The sequence below is a fragment of the Centruroides vittatus genome, unplaced genomic scaffold (genome assembly GCF_030686945.1).
Source record: "Centruroides vittatus isolate TY-2023 unplaced genomic scaffold, ASM3068694v2 contig_799, whole genome shotgun sequence".
Taxonomy (NCBI): Eukaryota; Metazoa; Arthropoda; class Arachnida; order Scorpiones; family Buthidae; genus Centruroides; species Centruroides vittatus.
In genome coordinates this window covers 1777137-1796330 of record NW_027122516.1, presented here as the reverse complement: position 1 = coordinate 1796330, position 19194 = coordinate 1777137, and the positions used below count along the sequence as shown (strand labels likewise).

Genomic DNA, 19194 nt, shown 5'->3' with positions numbered 1-19194 from the left:
GTTGGTGCTCTGTAAACCGCATGTGCCAATGCCTATATAATCTGGCTGATTGGAAGTTGACCCGGTTTCGACATTCCTTCCGCCACCGAATTATTCGAATATACAATAGCAATTTTATCGTTTTTTTCACATGTAGTATAGAAATTTGTAAAAGATACATAATGCAGTTATAATAAAATATTAATTTTAATTAATTCAAAGTACGTTAAAATATGAAAATTTATATTTTATAAAATACAAGGGAAGGTCATTGGAAGGTGGAAGCAGCGCTTCCATCACTTCCAATGACGGCATGCCACTGATACTTCGTCTTATCTGAAGGTCGTCTTATCCGCGGAAATATACGGTACTTAATTCACAAAATTTTTGTAATATCTGTAATATAATAATAGGTTTATTTGAATGATAAAGTTATTTATATTTAATATGAATTGTCAATATGTTGTAAAATTCTGCTTGATGATTGGTTAATTTAAAAGAATGTATTCTGTTTGTTTCATTCTGTGATTCAAATGTATTCTTTCGTTAGATAGCTGAGGATAACCTAATAAATACTGAAAACGTTTTTAAAGTATTAGATAGTTTTCTTAATATGCAGACATGTTGATTTTACATATTTTAGTACTTTAGCAAATATATTTTTTTCATGTGTGGAATATTACAAATACTCTCATGTTTTCTAAATTAGGGTCCTAACAAATTTAGAAATAGAGTAAAACCTTGGTTATACATTTTTGAAGGGACTGTCTGAAAAAATGCACAACTGGAAATCAGTACCAAATTGCTCACTAGGCACATGAAGCACATGCCTAATGAATCCAAAATTGAAAAATTAAATCAATTTTACTGTTACAATTGTATATAATAATTTACAAATACAGTAGAGCGTCGATAAGTGGAACCAATTGGGGACTGGGGTCCTTCCAGTTAATGATTTGTTTCAGTTTCCGACTTTGTACGAAAAAATACATTAACCTGTCCGATGTTCAAATTTTTCTCCGTTGCGTATCACTTCCTGTTGAATTTTTTTCCATTGCGTGTCGCTTCGTGTTGAATTTTCATTGATTTTAAGCCTAACGAAAATTTTTATAATAATCATCGAGGCTATCGTATCGTTAAAAATTATTTCTGCATTTTGTACAAACAAAATAAATATATTAAAGAATATAAAAAACATGAAAATTATACTTTAGAAGTAAATTTAGTATCAAAAACATTCGATTCAGCACGACACAGTCCGACTGAAAATCGTTCCACTTTCCGGCCATTCCACTTACCAATGCTCTACTGTAATTCTATAGCTACAGTTAGATATTGTTAGTTTATGATGATGTGAAATTATGTAGAGGGTGTTCCCATGTGATTGACAGGTCCCTCTTTACTTTCAGCTATTGATGCTTCATCAGTTGTGTGCAGGCATGTTTCAGTGCACTGTTTAATATGTCAAATCATAGGCTCATTAAAAAGTAAGCATCACACATAGTTACTAAATAGCCTTTTTGACAGGGATGTGAATGGTCCAGAGAATTCTCTCAAGACATTCTGTTGTGTCAGCTTTCCTGGAGTACTTTCCTGTTTCAGTTATCTCCCAAAGATGCAGTATATTTTTCTCCAGCTACAGATACTTTTTGCATATAGGTATTTCTTCTTTTTTACTTTGACCTAATTGGGTAAATGTTTATGGCAAAGTACTTGGGCAGGATTTACATGATAGGTATTTCCACCTCAGTTGTGATAGCAACTTCCACCTTGAGCTCAAACTCAACCTTGTCTCCATTGAATATCAATGGGGACAAGGCTGAGTTTGAGCTCGATGTGGATGCTGCCTGGGCAGAGTAATTTTGCCCATTTCATTAGCATCTGTTTCAGATTCTATGCAATAGAATCTGATTCAGATCTAACTCACTAAATTTATGGTTTTCAGATTCAATGAAATTGTAATCACTGTTCTTATTTTTAGAGTAATGCCAACTCTAGTTCCCTATCTGAATTGTCTTCTTATATATATATATATGAATATTGTATTTTTTAAGTAGCATGTTTACCAGAACTTTCTGATTATGATATTCTCTACAAAATACCATATTTACTTGCGTATAAGACGAGGTTTTTATGCATTTTTGATTACTTCAAAAACCTATAAGCATGAGCGAAGGATTCTTTGCATTTTTGCAATATTTTTTGTGAACCATGTTTGTGCATTTTTTAATTGGATGCTCACTCTCTAATGTTCACAAACAAAAGTATTTTATCTGGGTTGTTTCAATCGTTCATGTATATTGTCAGGAGTAAAGATGAATAGCAACAGGAAAAGCAAAGCTTTTGAATTGAATTCCAAATTGAATTCCAAAATCACATGGGAGCCCAATATAAGTTTTACTCCATTTCTATGTGAAAACAGATGATTATTCGGAAATCAGAATTTGGAGAAACTCATAAGTGTAATCGATGGAGAGTGGATTCGACTGTTAAGAATTGGCAAAAACGGTTTCTGATTGTCCAACTTTACATGAACAAATTATGTTGTTGATTTTACAAGATTTTTCCTTAAAGTTTAAAATGACAGTAATTTTTGCGAGACAATGTGTGCATTTATGTGCATTTGATATTTTATTTGTAATTAAACGAAATAAAATTAGAATTGTATTAATAAATTTAATTTTCTTTATTTTGATCTTTAAAGTCACATCTTATCCTATATGCGAGTAAATACTATATGTATCATTGAATTTCTCAAAATGTCTTGCATTTGATGGTGAAGTTTTGCTGTTCTATCTTTAGTGGATCAAAAGTTAGTCCTGAAGTGACAGATATTTCTACTACCACTCTTAAGACATGTTCATTCAGCAAGAGCGATGAAAGCAAAAGCAATGAAATGACAAAATTCAGGTCTTACAAGAATGAAATGCTCACCAATGGCACAAGGAACTGCAAGAAGCACTTGGTAATCATGCATGCCCTACCATATTGTCACAAGATAAGTAGAAGCCTTCCGACATGGACAAGAAGCAACCACATTTGAGTATCTGTGCTCAAGTGGAAGAGATGGAACAGATGCAAAGCAAGTTAAAGCCATTAGGAAGTTACTGGAGAAAGATTGTCAATGGACATGCAGAGTTGTAAAGTTAATGTAGTGCCATCAATTGTGTTCAATATCCTAATTAAGAAAATTTCTTATTCTTTCTTTTGGTGTCTATCACTATGTGATGTTAGTAATCATTGTGGAGTATTTTTCATTAACTAACCTAATATTTAATATAAGCCAGACAATCTATTACATTTTTAATAACTAAATTACTTTATATCTATACAAAGGATATATACTATCAACATCAAACTTGAGAAAAATTAAATACATGTTGTATATTTAATTTTTCTAAGTAAACAAGTTTAACATCAAAAGACAGTGTATTTCTTTCTTATTCTATATTTTGGCATTGTATGTGAGTATATTCTTTTCAACTACAGATATTTTATATCATAGAAATTTAGAGATAGAAAAATAAATGATCAAAGGGGTATCCAAATCTTTCATCGGATTGAGTCCTTTTTAAACAAAAATGGGAGCACAGTTCTGGAACTTTTTCTTTGATCAAAAGCCAAAATGGGGATTCTTCTTCTCTCAAAAGAACCTCTAAACATCCACAATATCATACCTAGGGTTCAGTCTTCTTGGCTTCCCAGACCTCAAGGATCCTTGGCCATACAATCATAACCTTCCTGCTACTCGGGACCGATGTCCTCTCTTTCCAGTTCCTGTTAAAAAGTGTCTCCTTGAGGTTTCTTCACTCCTTTTAAATCAACCAAAAAATCGGTTGGACCAGTTCTTACTTGGACAAAAGAGGGCTCCGCCCCAGAATTGGAGTGGACCCATATTGGCAAAGAAGAAAGACAGCTTCAAGATAGAAGGAAACAAAAAAGATAAGGGGGAAAAAAAATTAATATTAGCACATGTAAATTATGGCATATGGCCACACTTTCTCATAGTCTATTAAACATATATAAATATTCTGCTGCATTTCTAAACACTTTTGTGTCAAAATATTCAAAGGTCAAAGTGCTTCTCTTGTACATTTAGTTTTTCTAAAGCTAAGCTATGAAACTGAGGACTATGAAGTTAACAAAGAAACTGGGTTTGTGAAAAATTGTGGTAAAGTAAGTGCCTTCTTATTGAAGTCAGAAATGACAACAGATGGAAACATTATGGACTTGAGAGAGAGGAGTTTTTCACAGAATAATTTCATTTGATAAAACACAAGGCAGATAATATGAACCTAAGGCAAACAAGTAAATGGCGACATTCATCATTACCATGTTCCAGAAAACAGTGACAAGAACTTGGAAAGCTGAAGGCAATAATATCATTGTTTACAACTTTGAAAGAGTTTTTGGTATATGCTGTATTAAAAGGATAGACAATAAATTCTGCCTATTACTGTCACCTGGAAAATCGTATATATAGCAATTTGACAGAAGATGCTTCAGTTGCTGCAGTCGTATCCAATTGTCTTGTATGACAATTGCTTGATGTCATATTTCTTCTACGGTGATGGCTTTGCTGGGACAGTGGCAATGGGAAATTTTGGATAGCTGCCATATTTGCTGGATTTGAGCTCTTGTGGTTTCAACTTGTTCTGAAAACTAAAAGAACTGCTCAGAGACCAGTGCTTTCAAATGGTTCACAGCATCACTCATTCCATATAAGGGTCGAAATTACCTGAGTAATCATTGTAATATTAATTTTACATTTTTATTTAACATTTAACAGAATGTACTCAGCAAATAATTATTAGATTATCAAAACACACTTTATGTTGCCGAGATAATTCATTGAAAACAAACTAACATTTTCGGCCTATTCCATAGGCCATCCTCAGGTTAAACCAGAAGATTGGAACATCAGTGTTCCAAAAATAGAATCTTTACAATTTTATTCCTTTAACAAAGGAGCATGGATCTTTCATCATATATTTTTAAGAACAACAGTAATCATTAATATTATATATTTTTTATTATTAAATTTAGACAGTTCAATGTACAGTACGATACTAATTCAAACTCAAACTCTCACTGTAATTAATCCGGCTATTATTATGCTATAATTAATAATTAAAAACTAGATAATTTGGTTCTAACAATATGTTTTAAATTATTATAATTATTAATTTAGATAATAGATGGTGCCTAATGTCTACCTCTGGTAACAAATTACTTAGTTTCTAATTATTAATTATAGCATAATAATAGCCTGATTAACTACAGTACAATTTCAAAAAAATGATGAGAATGTAATATCTTTATATCTTGATGGAATTAAGCTTATATTTTTGGAAATATTACCTTGTCTTTTCTATCTACTTGTTCAAATTAAACAATAAAAACTAACAGAAATAATAGTCCATTATTTCAATGAAATGACAAAATTCAGGTCTTACAAGAATGAAATGCTCACCAATGGCACAAGGAACTGCAAGAAGCACTTGGTAATCATGCATGCCCTACCATATTGTCACAAGATAAGTAGAAGCCTTCCGACATGGACAAGAAGCAACCACATTTGAGTATCTGTGCTCAAGTGGAAGAGATGGAACAGATGCAAAGCAAGTTAAAGTATTCAGAATTCAATGAGAAAGATTGTAATGCACTGTTCATTATGTTTTAAAGTTAATTATGCATAATTGCTGTTCACTATCAATTCAAAAAAATGATGAGAATGTAATATCTTTATATCTTGATGGAATTAAGCTTATATTTTTGGAAATATTACCTTGTCTTTTCTATCTACTTGTTCAAATTAAACAATAAAAACTAACAGAAATAATAGTCCATTATTTCTGTGTAAAGTAGAGCTATTTTAAGTTTTTCTGTTTCTTTCATTCTATACAATAGTTGTGTTCTGTATAAAATAATAAATTATTATAATTAGAAATAAAAGTAGAATAATATTTAAAATTTGTAAATGTACAATATTAAAACATTTTATGATTTTGTATTATAGGGAAAGTTAGTAAAAGGTATGGGAGGAGCTATGGACTTAGTGTCTAGTTCTTCAGCAGGAACTCGAGTCATCGTTACAATGGAACATACTGCAAAAGGAGGTACACCAAAAATTCTCCCTACGTGTAATTTACCATTGACTGGGAAAAATTGTGTTGATCTCATAATAACAGAAAAGGTTTGTTGTTATTTTGAAATCTATAATTTTTGTATTTTTATTTAATATCTTTATTAATAGTTCATTCAGTAGTATCTTTAGAAAATTAAAATACTTAAATAATTTTCTCTTATTTATTTTTATAAATTTCAACCAGTTTTTTATTTTTTTTTTATGTTTGGTATAAATCTTTTATTCATTGTTGGTTACTGGTAACCAACAATGAATTAAGCTCTTGTTTTCTAAGACTTCTTTTAATAGGAATAAGTCCAAAATACTTATTTAAATAAATAAATGTCATTTTTATAAGTTCTAAGTTATTTAGAAATTTACCTTCTAAATAGTTTGCTGAGAGTTACATAGAGAGAACTGAATTATTAAAAACTTGTTTTACTATACAAGTTAAAATAGAAAAAATATTAATTAAATCATGGATTGAATGAACAAGAAAAAATTAAAGGTGAAACATGTGTGTCTTGAAGTTTCTGGAAAAATCATAATGACAGATAATGTCTACGGAATATTAAGGAGTTTTTTACATTTTCTAAATGTGATTTTAGTGACTTTAGACAAAGGAAAAGCTGTTTAATGAGTTCATAATTTTGTGTTAAAATCAGCAGATAATCCATATCATTGCATAACCTCACAATGCTTTTATGTTGACTTCTAAAATGCAGATAACCTGCAGGTTATCTACACAAAATTACAGTAATTTGGACTAAAGGAGGTGATTAGGTCATTATTCTGTGCTAGTAATAATTACTTTAATTTTAGAATTAAATTTAATAATTTAGAATTTGGGACTAAAATCCACAGATTATGCTTACTCTACAGATTTGTTATCCATTACACTAACCAGACTTTTATTTGATCTTCACTTTCAAACCTATTACTGTAATTTCGATCATATAACTATAGAAATTAACATTATTATAGGATGGCAACCTAACTGCTTGCCTTCAGTTCAAATTGCTTAGTTTAATGATTATAGTATAGCCAAAATAGAAAAATCTAGTTTTTTTTCTATTAAGATAATACAGAAAATAAATGTATGTGTAACAACAACCAAGCCCAAATTTTTTATAACCAAATAGTTCAAAGCTGGATTTCTTCAAGCTAAAGAAATACAGGTTTTAATTATTTGCTTATAAAGATCAGGCTTGTGTGTTGTAATACATCTGTTATGGACTAAGTGATTAATACAGGCATTATGAATAATGATAAACAAAATCAGGCATTGTAATAAATTCCAGGTGTTTAACGTAATTTATCAAATTGACCAATCTTTATAAATACTGCTATCATTTAGTCGGGCAAAGTGATAATAATACATTGAAGAATGATCATTTAATATACACTAGCCAATCAGCATTCACATCTGTGTTGCGCATGCATATTTTGTTTAGTATTGGATTTTAAATTTATATGACCAGTAGTTAATCTTGTGTGACATTTTAATTTTACTTTTGTCTCTTAAAATAGTATTTTCTTCTTTGAAAAAAATAATGATCATGGAGCAATCATTAAGTGATATGAATAATCCCTTCAACAACCAATTAAACAAGTTAATAGCAGAAAATGGTTAGAACAGTCAAATTTTTACAAAATCAGCATATTTGTCAATGATACAAAAAGTGAGAGTCAAAAATGAAAGTTACTTCTAAGTTACCAGAAGAATATCAGTGTTTACATAGATATGATGTTGTATCTATTGGAGAGATAGAAAAATTAATTGTGCCTGTAAAAAAAGGTACTTTGATTAAATATTATGTTCAACTGAAGAAATATTTCAGATATTGCATGATGCCCATATTGCTATTGGCCATGGTGGTAGAAATTGTATGGAAAAAGAATTAAGTACAAAATATAAAAATATTACAAGAAAGATGATCATAACTTATTTGAACTTATGTGAAATCTATCAGAAAAAGCAGAATGTTCCTAAGAAAGACTTGGTAGTTAAACCAGTTTTATGTAATGAAATGAACTTGAGGTGTCAGGTCAATCTTATTGATATGCAGTCACAAGCCAGTGAGCAATATAAATTTATACTCATGTATCAAGACCAAATTCGTTCAAAAGGTATTTGTTCAAAATTCGTACGACCATTAAAAACCAAAAGGGCTGAAGATGTAGCATTTGTTCTTTTAGACATTTTTACAATTTTTGGTGTACCGAGTATTCTATAAAGCAATAACAGCAGAGAATTCGCCAATAATGTCATCAAAGAAATGTTAGTATGTAGCCTGAGTTAAAAATGGTGCATGGAAAGCCCAAGCACTCACAAAGTCAGGGTTCAGTAGAAAGATGTAATCAAGACATAGAAAATATGCTTAGTCCTTGATTGAAGACTAACAATACTAACAAATGGTTGGAAGGATTATGTTTTGTACAACTAATGAAAAATCAAGCACATCACACTGATATAAACTGTAGTCCCTATGAGGCCATGTTTGGAGCAAAGTTAAAAGTAGGACTAAAGAATTTTATACCCAACAAATCGTTGACCAATGTTAATAAGGAGGAAGATCTAGAGACTTTTTAAAACTATCGACGAAGTAAGTAAAAAGTTGCTCAAACTCTGAAAGATCAGGTATCATCCAAGAAAACATTATAAAAGATTATTTGATAATGCCACCCTCACATAGCAATATAACTGATGAAGTTCAGAGATCTAAATCGTCTTCACATGAAAAAGATCTAAACCAGAAGTGTTATTAGTATTACAGAGTTGGTGAATGATGAAGAAAAAATCCAAACAGTTGATCCAAAAATAGAAGAAAAAATAAGAAGTGTGTCTCAAACAAGGGAAATGGCTTTGTTTAATCTTAAAAAACAAGCAGGAAAAAAAAAATGATTGATACATTGAATTCCAAATATACAGCAGGTAATGTCGGTGATACAGTAAGCATTCGTGTACCAGATGTAGATCAAACCTGCAGTGATGGAAAAAATATTTTAGGTGTCATTGTTGTGGTAAAGATAAAAACCTTTACAAACTGGGTACCAAATATGGCATATTAAATCTATTACATTTCAGAAACCAATTTACTGTTTATTAAGGACTGGTGGTACCTGTATGCAGATGTTTGTATAGCATTTGCACACGGGTACTATATGACATATAAAATATAACCACAACTATTTACCACATACCAACATACAGTCCACTCTTCATACCTGCTAACTCAGCAGACCCTTGGCCTTTTAAAGTAGCGGAATTTTAGGCCCTAGTCTCTAAGGCTTACTCCCATTGCTCGGAGACTCCCAATTTACTGTTTGTAAAGAAAACTTCATTTCTGTTGGAGATGTAATGGGTGCAGAAATTTCACTTAGAGAATGTGCAAGAATGTCATCAATTTCTTGAGGCCAGGGTTATAGTCAATGCTGCTGCAAAACTGGTTGCAAATCTAATAGATGCAAATGCTACAAAGAAAAAGAATTGTGTACTTCCAAATGTCATCAAAATCTTAATTGCTCGAATAAGTAAACTAAAAATCATTTAATTTTTAATGTAATTTATAACAAAAATGAAATTTCAGAAGTTTCCTGTAAATTGATTTTTCATTTGAAGTATAAATTTGTTAATAATACTTTTCGTTTATATTAGTTTAATTAATACAGTTAATAGTACTTACTTTTAAAAGATTGCATTTTGTTTTCAAAATACAGTAGAGCATCGATTATCCGACTTAATTGGGGACTGGGGTTGGTCGGATAACTGAAAAGTCGGATAACCGAAAAGTATGAAAAAATACATTATTAGTATAGTGTATTAGGCCTGGTTTAAATACTAGCCTCCCTCTCATGGTCGAGCCAGTGCTGCCAGCTAAAAGATGCAAAAATTTAACAAAAATAATAATAAAGTAGCCAAGACATAACCAAATATTGTAGCACCACATCACTAGCAGACATTTGAATTTGCCGACTAGAACACGGTCGGTTAACCGATAAGTCGGTTAATCGGGGGTCGGATAACTGATGCTCTACTGTACTTTGAAATAATTCACAAAAAATAAATAATTCTAATGAAAAAAGTGGAGTATTTTTTTAATCAAATTGCTCGAAGGGAATGTAGCTTTATTCATAATGTCTGGTCAATTTAATAAATTAATCAATATTTATCAAACTGTATGCCCATTGTAGTCATTATAAATAATTCCCTATTAATCACTTGGTCCATAACACATATGTATATATCTTCTTCATGTATCTTAATTGAAAAGATATGTTGAAATATAATCAGAATATTAGAAAAGACGGGGCTTATCTGGAGGGTACTATTGTGCTGGAGCGCACTGCCTTGGTTTGACACTTTAAAATAAAAAAAATATAACAATACATCTTGCATAACTTCTGTTCGGTAAGATTAGGTAAACAAAATAATTCTAAGATAATTGAGTAATATTCTTTGAAAAACAATAGAACACATATAGAATGTCTTGGTCCCCTGAATCTGCCTTGAGCAGCACCCACATTTCCAAAATCATTAAGAGTATAAAGTTAGTAAAACAAATGTAAATGAATATATTGTTAGTAAAATATGCACATATAATCTTACTTTTATCTAATCTTATTCCATTCTTGAGATTGAGGAAGGACAGACAGATGGGCAACAGTGGGAATTTATAGGTCTACAATTTTTTCAAATTGCAGTCCAATAAATTAGAAAAGGAAGAAACCATTTGAACCAAGTATAGAGAGGAATAAAGAGGTCCTTTATTTATAAAATATCAACAAGAAAATTTGAATCATCACTGATTAAGTTGACATTTATAATTCAGAACAAGTATGAAGTAAAGTGTGATACAAACATAAACTGTGAGGTGCAATCAAAAAATTTTGGGACTGGTCCAATAAAAATGTCTGATGTACATGTTAATTTATTGAGAGTTGTCATCTTTAAAATAAGTTCCTTCTGCGGCTATACAAAGATTCCAGCGATTCTCAATGTTTTCAAAACATTCCTGGAACTTTTTTGTGACATTAAGCATTTGCTGAGATTCTGTTTGAATGTCATCAATGTTTTCAAATCACTGCCCTTTCAGCATTTTTTTCAGCTTGTGGAAATAGAAAGTCACACAGTGAGTCTGGTGAATAAGAAGGGTGGAGAGACCATATTATTTTTGGCACGAAACTGTTGATTAGAGATGGTTGTGTGAACAGGGACATTGTCACGATGCAACAGATTGTTCTGAGCTTTTTTAAAGATCTGGTCTTTTTCATCTGGCATTTTCACACAGATGCTTCAATACTTCCACATAAAACTTTTGATTCACAGTTTGGCCTTGTGGAACAAATTCCCAAAGAATAATTCCCCCTATCAAGAAAAAACAATGAGCATGCTTTTGAGATTTCACCTCACTTGGCAGGCTTTCTTTGGTCTGTGTGAGCCACAATTTTTCCATACAGTTGATTGTCATTTGGTATCAGGGTCATAGCCATAAATTTATGTTTCATCTTCTATAATCACTTTCTTTTCTGTTGCAACCTTACCAAGTTTGAAAGAAAATTTCACACACATACATGCCAGTTCTTAAAAGAATTCATTTTACAAAGCAATGAGAATTGCAAATCAACAAGAACACAAATCTAATCTAAATAGCAAGAAACAATAACTATATAGGATATTGGCACAAAAGTTGGCAGGAAGCTAAATAACCATATTTATTACACATTCTAGTTTGTACAAGTTCAGCATATGGCCAATTCTGGTGCCACATCACCTGTCCCAGAACTTTTTGACTGCACCTCATCATACGTTTTATTTTTGTATATGTAAAATATGAATAAAAACAAAATTAAAACAACAATCTATTTTTTCCAATTTAAAACTCCTATTTTTGTTTAAATATTTTATTTAAAATAAAATATGATCTAAATAATCAAACATCTTTACTACACCCGATACATGTAAAGCTATTGTAGTGAGTATGGTACCGGTAAAGATCGGTCTCACTATTGGTGAGGGAATGCAAGGGCCGTACAAAGAAATAACACTCGAATACTAAGAAGGAAATATTAAACTTTATATATATAAAAAGAAAATCGTATAACAGTCAAAATCACTAGTATACTAATTACAAAAATAAAAACCCGCTTAGCTTAATAGTATATATACAGTATGTAACAATGATGCGTACATGCTGGACGGACCAAATTTCGTTGAATATTGTTCAATCAGAACAAGAACCTCACAACAGGCACGGCGTACTACACACTCTTATGGGTTATCCCCCTTATCTTAATTCTCACAGCAACCTTGATTACGCTATGGGTAGACTCTTCTTGTGGATGCATACGGATTTTCCCAAGACCTCAGTCCAGCTACTATCCCTCCTTCCTTGTTTACCTCCCTTGTCCAAGCTTACTCACTCCTGTATCAGTCCGCTGGCGTGCTTCCACTCTGACCCCGGCGAAGTCCCAAGAAACAAAAAGTACTCCTGCATGTTCGACACTCCCTTTTATATCCTCCCGCCATCCGGGGCTTTTGGCCAGTCACGTGAGGTCACTGCAACCAACCCCAGACCAACGAGTGGTTGCCGAAGATGGAGGTACGTGGCAACGGAAAGTTTTACACAAAAATAACGCGACAATGTGGGGATCCAACGCAGGGTCGATCCCGATACACGCGAGAAAATAAAGGTAAAAAAAAATGTACATATACAAATTAGTGACGGAGCACTACACTATCCACTAACCAAAGCCGAAAATAATCGGGCGAGATATGGCTATAATACTAATAATTTAATAGACAATTTGGCATTAGAGGTAGACATTAGGCGCCATCTCTTAATAAATTTAATAATTACAATTAATTAAATAATTTAAATAATAATTTAGAATTACTGGAAGAAAAGAATCAGCCCGAAGTGGGACTCAAACTCGCAACTTCTGCTATCTGTGCAGACACGTTACCAGTTATGCTACCCGGACCTTCGGCCCGATCTCCTCTTCCAGCACATATAAGCTATAACTATTGATGGTTATAGCTTATCGGGAAGAGAAGATCGAGCCGAAGGTCCGGGTAGCATAACTGGTAACGTGTCTGCACGGATAGCAGAAGTTGCGAGTTTGAGTCCCGCTTTGGGCCGATTCTTTTCTTCTAGTAATTCTAAATTATTATTTAAATTACCGTATTTTACGGACTATAAGACGCACTTTTTTCTTTGAAAAATTGCCTCCAAAATTCAGGTGCGTCTTATAGTCTGTAAAATACAGTATTTAATTAATTGTAATTATTAAATTTATTAAGAGATGGCACCTAACGTCTACCTCTAATGCCAAATTGTCTATTAAATTATTAGTATCATAGCCATATCTCGCCCAATTATATTCGGCTTTGGTTGGTGGATAGCTTTAAAATATGATCTGTTTCTGATTTACAAATTATATTTAACTTATCTGTTTTCTATGATGATTAGATAGTTTTAAATTAATTCAGTGAAAACAATTTTCCTCTTTCAGTGAAGTTTTAACACTCCATTGCTCATGTTTCCTGTCATTTTTGTGACTTAATGAAACAATTCACCTAATTGGTCAGCAGCAAATAGCAAGTTTACTGAAGTTCTTATCAAACCAGGTTTAAAGAATGACAATTCACATCTTAAATGCAGCATAAGAAGTCTATGAGTAGACACTGCTTTTACTCTGAACTGGATTTAGCAAAAGTTTTGCCTTTTCAAATTTGAGAATGAAATTTTCAGAAAAAATTGAACTATTTATAATACACTTTTAGAAACCCATATCCACCATTACTCCTTGAGGCTTTGTTCTTGTTGAATCTACATTTTGTACTGTATGACTTATATGAGTTTAATAGGAAAAATAACCTTACTGTTAAATGTATAAAACTATGTTTTGGAAACATATTCTATCATCAGCAGAGGATCATACAGGTTGTTGAAATGCTTCAAATATTGCAAAACATTTTGTTAAGCTGAATCATGTGTTAGAAGTAGACTGAAAGCATTTGTTTGTATTATTTTTTTCTGCTGGGAGAAACTTATGGTTAGTGTGTTTGTTATTTTTATTTACTTGCCCAGTTTATGGAAGAGTGAAACTAATACTGCTGATGGCATTTGAGCTATCTGATGTCTGGCAACAGGTCATCCATGCAGCTGGAAAATACATTGAAGGACAGTGATTATCATTGTTAACCTATGTTTTAGTATGTAGTAAATGAAATGATTTTTGAAGCTATCACTTCAAAAAATAACCCTTATATCTTAGAGATTGAAGAATTATAACCTGAATGCAGAGACATTTTTGTTGTAAAAATTTCCCATACAAACTGAACTTATACAATGAAGACTAATTACTAATCTAGATAAGATTGTTCCTATCCATTTAATATTATGAAGGGAAAGCCTTGGCCTGAAATCATTGTAGATTGTTTTAAACAGTCTCTGATGTCAACTGTGTCTTTTTGACCTGATATTCTGGGTTTAAAAATTTTCTCCAAGTTCCAGGTTATTTGGTAATTTCTCTGGGTCAAGTGCTTTTTGATTGACAAACAGTACAGTTTAATTTTTCATCAGTTTCTATTGTTTTTATGGCTTGTTTTATATTCATTTTTATAATACTTGTGATTATTTAGTTTAATATAGTGTAATACAGACACATACTACATACACAAAATAAAACCTACTTTAATAGGTATCTTGATGAGCATAATGAAGGAAATATCTTGTCTTAATTTGTCAGTTTCAAACAATTAATCACCTTATATGCTACTTTATTAAAATACCAATTGATGCTATTTGAAATTGCATTAGAATCATTCAAACTGAAATTAATCAGTTGAGATAATTTAAATATCAGTTGTCAGTAGCAGTGTCTTGTGCCCATAGGCCTGGGCCTAGGAGCATAGAAGCACAGTGGCGTGCCGTCATTGGAAGCGATGGAAGCGCCGATTCCACCTTCCAATGACCTTCCCTTGTATTTTATAAAATATAAATTTTCATATTTTAACGTACTTTGCATTAATTAAAATTAATATTTTTTTATAACTGCATTATGTATCTTTTACAAATATCTATACTACATGTGAAAAAAACGATAAGATTGCTATTGTATATTTGAATAATTCGGTAGCGGAAGGAGTGTTGAAACCGGGTCAGTTTCCAATCAGCCAGATTACATAGGCATTGTCACATGCGGTTTACAGAGCACCAACCTCACCTGGTTTAGCTGGTAGAAGCGACACACGCATAAAGAGTCCTACTTTATATCCCGGAGCGGTTGTGGGCTGTTAGCCGCCTGCTAGATATTCGGCCACCCTCGCCCGATTATGTGAATCGTGAGCAGACTAGATCAACGGCGGACAACCCCTGGCCCGCGGGCCAGCTACGGATGGCGAAAAGTTTCTATCCGGCCCGCGAGATCTTTAATAGATTATTAAATTGGAAAAATAACTAATTAATAGTTATTTTTTCAATTCTTTGTAATTTTCGAAAACGATAAGAGAAATAAATGTAGTAATTAACTTTTTATTTATTTATTTCATATTTGAAGACTAAAAAAATTACGAGTAACAAGAAAGCGTCAATTAACTACTACGGCCCGCGGAAAAAAACCATAAAATTTATTCTGGCCCACGTTATAAAAAAGGTTGCCCACCGTAGACTAGATTTATAACTTAACCCAACCGATAGGAATTTACTGGCATGTTTTTATGATAGTTCTGTATAGTTGACAGGAGTTTTAAAAAAAATCCATTAAAATATTTGATATATTTATTCTGCGTTTATTCCGCTCTCCCATCTTATATTACTTACGGATTTCAATGTTAAACCGGTGATATTACGATTTAGTATGTCCCATCTGTAAGGGGATGCAGAAAAAACGTGTACAATTCTAGTACAGTGATAAAAAATTAACTGTTACTTTGGTTGCATCATTTACAACCAAATTTAATGAATGAGACGTACAATGGTACAAAAAAAGCTCTAGAATTTATTTTCCTTAAATTTACAATTTATGTATCGGTTGTCATAAAAATTTCTTTCCACTTCTTTCCCAAGACTACAGATATTCGAGTACAAAGTAACTGGTTTCGACTTATTTCTATTTAAGAAGTAGTTAAATAATTAAGCGATTAGGGAATTAGAAACATAAATAAAACCCCGATGAAAGAGCCGAAATTTTACTTAAACAGAAGCTTAACCGAACCAATCTCTTGCCGAGTACAGTGGGGTCTGATCTTTTCATAATATTAGATGTAATAAAGACAGAAATTTCTCCAGTTCAAGGAGAGTGACCGAAAAGTTGTAAATTTTGGAAATTTCCGTGAACACTCGATCCTAAAACGTATTAGTTAGAAAACGAACGACGGACAATCTGTTAAGTTTAACATATTTAGATTTTTACAGCTATGGTGAGAAACGTTTAAAATCTACAACAACCCCGTCGCGTCCTTTGATATATACTAGTGACGCGACAAAAGAGGCATTTGACATTGACTGGTATCGACACCCACGGGATTTGGCACGGACACACCTACCTGGACCGTCTCTGATTCCATTCATTAGCCGCTCGTAGGGAGCTACAGTATTTCACTAAGTGGATTGTTTTAAGATTTAAAAAGTAAAGAATATTTTGTTATTTTTATGTACGTTTCTTCACAAAGTTATATTTAATTATAAGTTTCATTAAAAGTATATTCATACAATTGAAGAATTTTTTGTACTAGGTATGTATATTCGTCACACATTTTGTTTTACCAAGTAAGTTTTTCTGATAATTTTAATTTTAGCCCTTATATCGTGGCTAGTGATTCAAAAATTTATTTTAAAAAAGTTTTGGCTCGAGACTGTATAATGAAAAAGAAAACATTATTAAAAGAGAAAGACCGATGCCTAAATTAAATATAAATACGTCGACAAAAAATTTCGACATTTTGACGATAAAATTTATGACGAATGACGATTCTTTCGTAAAATTGAAGCAATTTGGAAATCAAAGAGGAATAGAATTTAACATTGGTAGGCAATATAAAATAAATATTGAAAATTATAACAAGATAATTACGATTAATAGATATATCTAAATTAATAGATGTTATATGTTTTTTTCTCAAAGCGAGAATTGACATTTAGAGGGCGTAGGGAATTTATTGAATCTAATAACGGAGGTAATTATATTGAACTTTCTTATTTATTAAGTACATCGGATAATCTATTAAAAATACATTTAAAGAAGTATACGGTTTTTACTGGCTTATCGAACAAACGAATACGGACGGGCCCTGAAGCGCAATTAATTGATTGCCCCTGAAAGTCGGCTTCTTACAGAAACACAGCTTCCCTATCATCAAATGTCACGGCACGCCACTGTAGGAGCATAAGAGTTTGTGAGATGCAAAAACTTAAAAAAATAATAATAACAACAACAATAAAATAATAAAAAATGTGGAAATGATTCCTAAAGGAATTAGGGCAAATTAAAAGCTTAATTAGCGACAAAACACAGTAAGATGTATCAGTTGAGTAGAATTAATTAATTTATGAATATACGAGATATTTTGTATGAACAGAGTGGAAGTACTAATGATTGGTTTTGAATAACAGTGCTCTTTGCCCTTTTAATATTTAAAACTCTGTGAAAATGCAATTATTGCAAAATTAAAATTATAAAATAAAATCATTCAGTGCAAATGTAGCATTACAAGTTTGGGGATGCCTACATGTTGTGGGCCTAGGGGTGCCATATTTCTAAATGTGCCACTGGTTAATGTTAGATGAAATTAATTAATTTTATTTGATATGAATTCTTTTGAATAAATATTTTGGATTATGAAATGATAATATAGACATTTCGTATTACTGTATTTTTTATGCTTATAATCTGTGAGTTATTTGTGATTAGGAGACAGCTTGAAGGGGGTGCAAGTTATGCAATGGGATGGATTTTATACTAATTTTAAATTGCAATTACAAACTTATGCCTATGGAGCAATGGCTGTTCCCATAGGCATGGTCATGTTCTTTATATCTCTCTTGTTATCAAAATTGGTGTTCTTTCTGTTATGATAGTTGACCACTTATATAGAAGTTGTTGCAAGCAGATTTACAAGGAGAGAGGTCAGATGTTTGGATCTCCAATTTGAACAAAACTTGGTGAGCATGTAGCCCTTAACTCAAACAGCTCCTTGCCCAAATAACAGGACCCACTTCTCAAATGTTTCTAAAAAATGGGCCTCTAAAAACAGATTGTTTAGCTTATTAGGCTTTGGAAGTTTCACATTTCCGTGGAGGGGCAATAATTGAGTGGACACGATGGTAGATACTGGAGTGACACGATATAGATTCAAAACTTCATAATTTTAGTTACTTTTTATGTGTAACATAATTATTTTATTATTTTACCAAATCATTAGCATTATTATTACTGTTATTATTCCTTGTGTTTAATACTTTGCATCTTTCTGCATCTGCTTTAATATGCTTTAAAGCATATTAAAGCAGATGCAGAAAGTTGGAATTTTAATTAAAAATGCAAATACTATATCACTGCAAGCGAATAAGCTTTGGAAATTACTGCACATGAACGAAAAAGACAAATCTGTTATGAAAATAGGATGGCATAGCCATAGCATTTGTTTTTTTTCATTGTTATGAACCATTTCCTTACGTGCTCATGTTTGTTTTCACTAAACAGGAAATGATCTCACAATTTTTTAATTACTTATAATTCAAAATGAATACTTAAGAAATAGGTCTTATTAGTTGAATCATGAGCTGTTTGTGTTAAAAGCTACAAGTTTAAGTTTCATTTGAATTGGAGACTTGAACATCTGACTTTCTCCTTGTTAGAACTGTTCAAGCAAGCAATATTAATGCAAGGGTATGGATTTTATATTGCTTTAGGTATAATAGAATCTGTTGTCATTTTGCATTATTACAGTATCATACTTTATGATAGCGTTGAGCACATTTTTCTATGTACTAATAGCTTTTCATACTTTAATACTTCATTTCCTGAAGTAGATGCCACATCTTTATATATAGTTGAGGTCATTTTGACCGCTTATGTACTAT

The 19194-nt window shown here is 31.9% G+C and overlaps 1 protein-coding gene across 1 annotated transcript in view; it reads left to right on the top strand.

Moving 5' to 3' along the window:
- Window positions 1-19194, top strand: part of LOC136981900 (succinyl-CoA:3-ketoacid coenzyme A transferase 1, mitochondrial-like) — a 156736-nt gene that overhangs the window by 98480 nt on the left and 39062 nt on the right. Inside the window, exon 13 of the mRNA XM_067278283.1 lies at window positions 5999-6175. Coding sequence (XP_067134384.1) covers window positions 5999-6175 — 177 coding nt within the window. The remainder of the gene's footprint in view (window positions 1-5998; window positions 6176-19194) is intronic.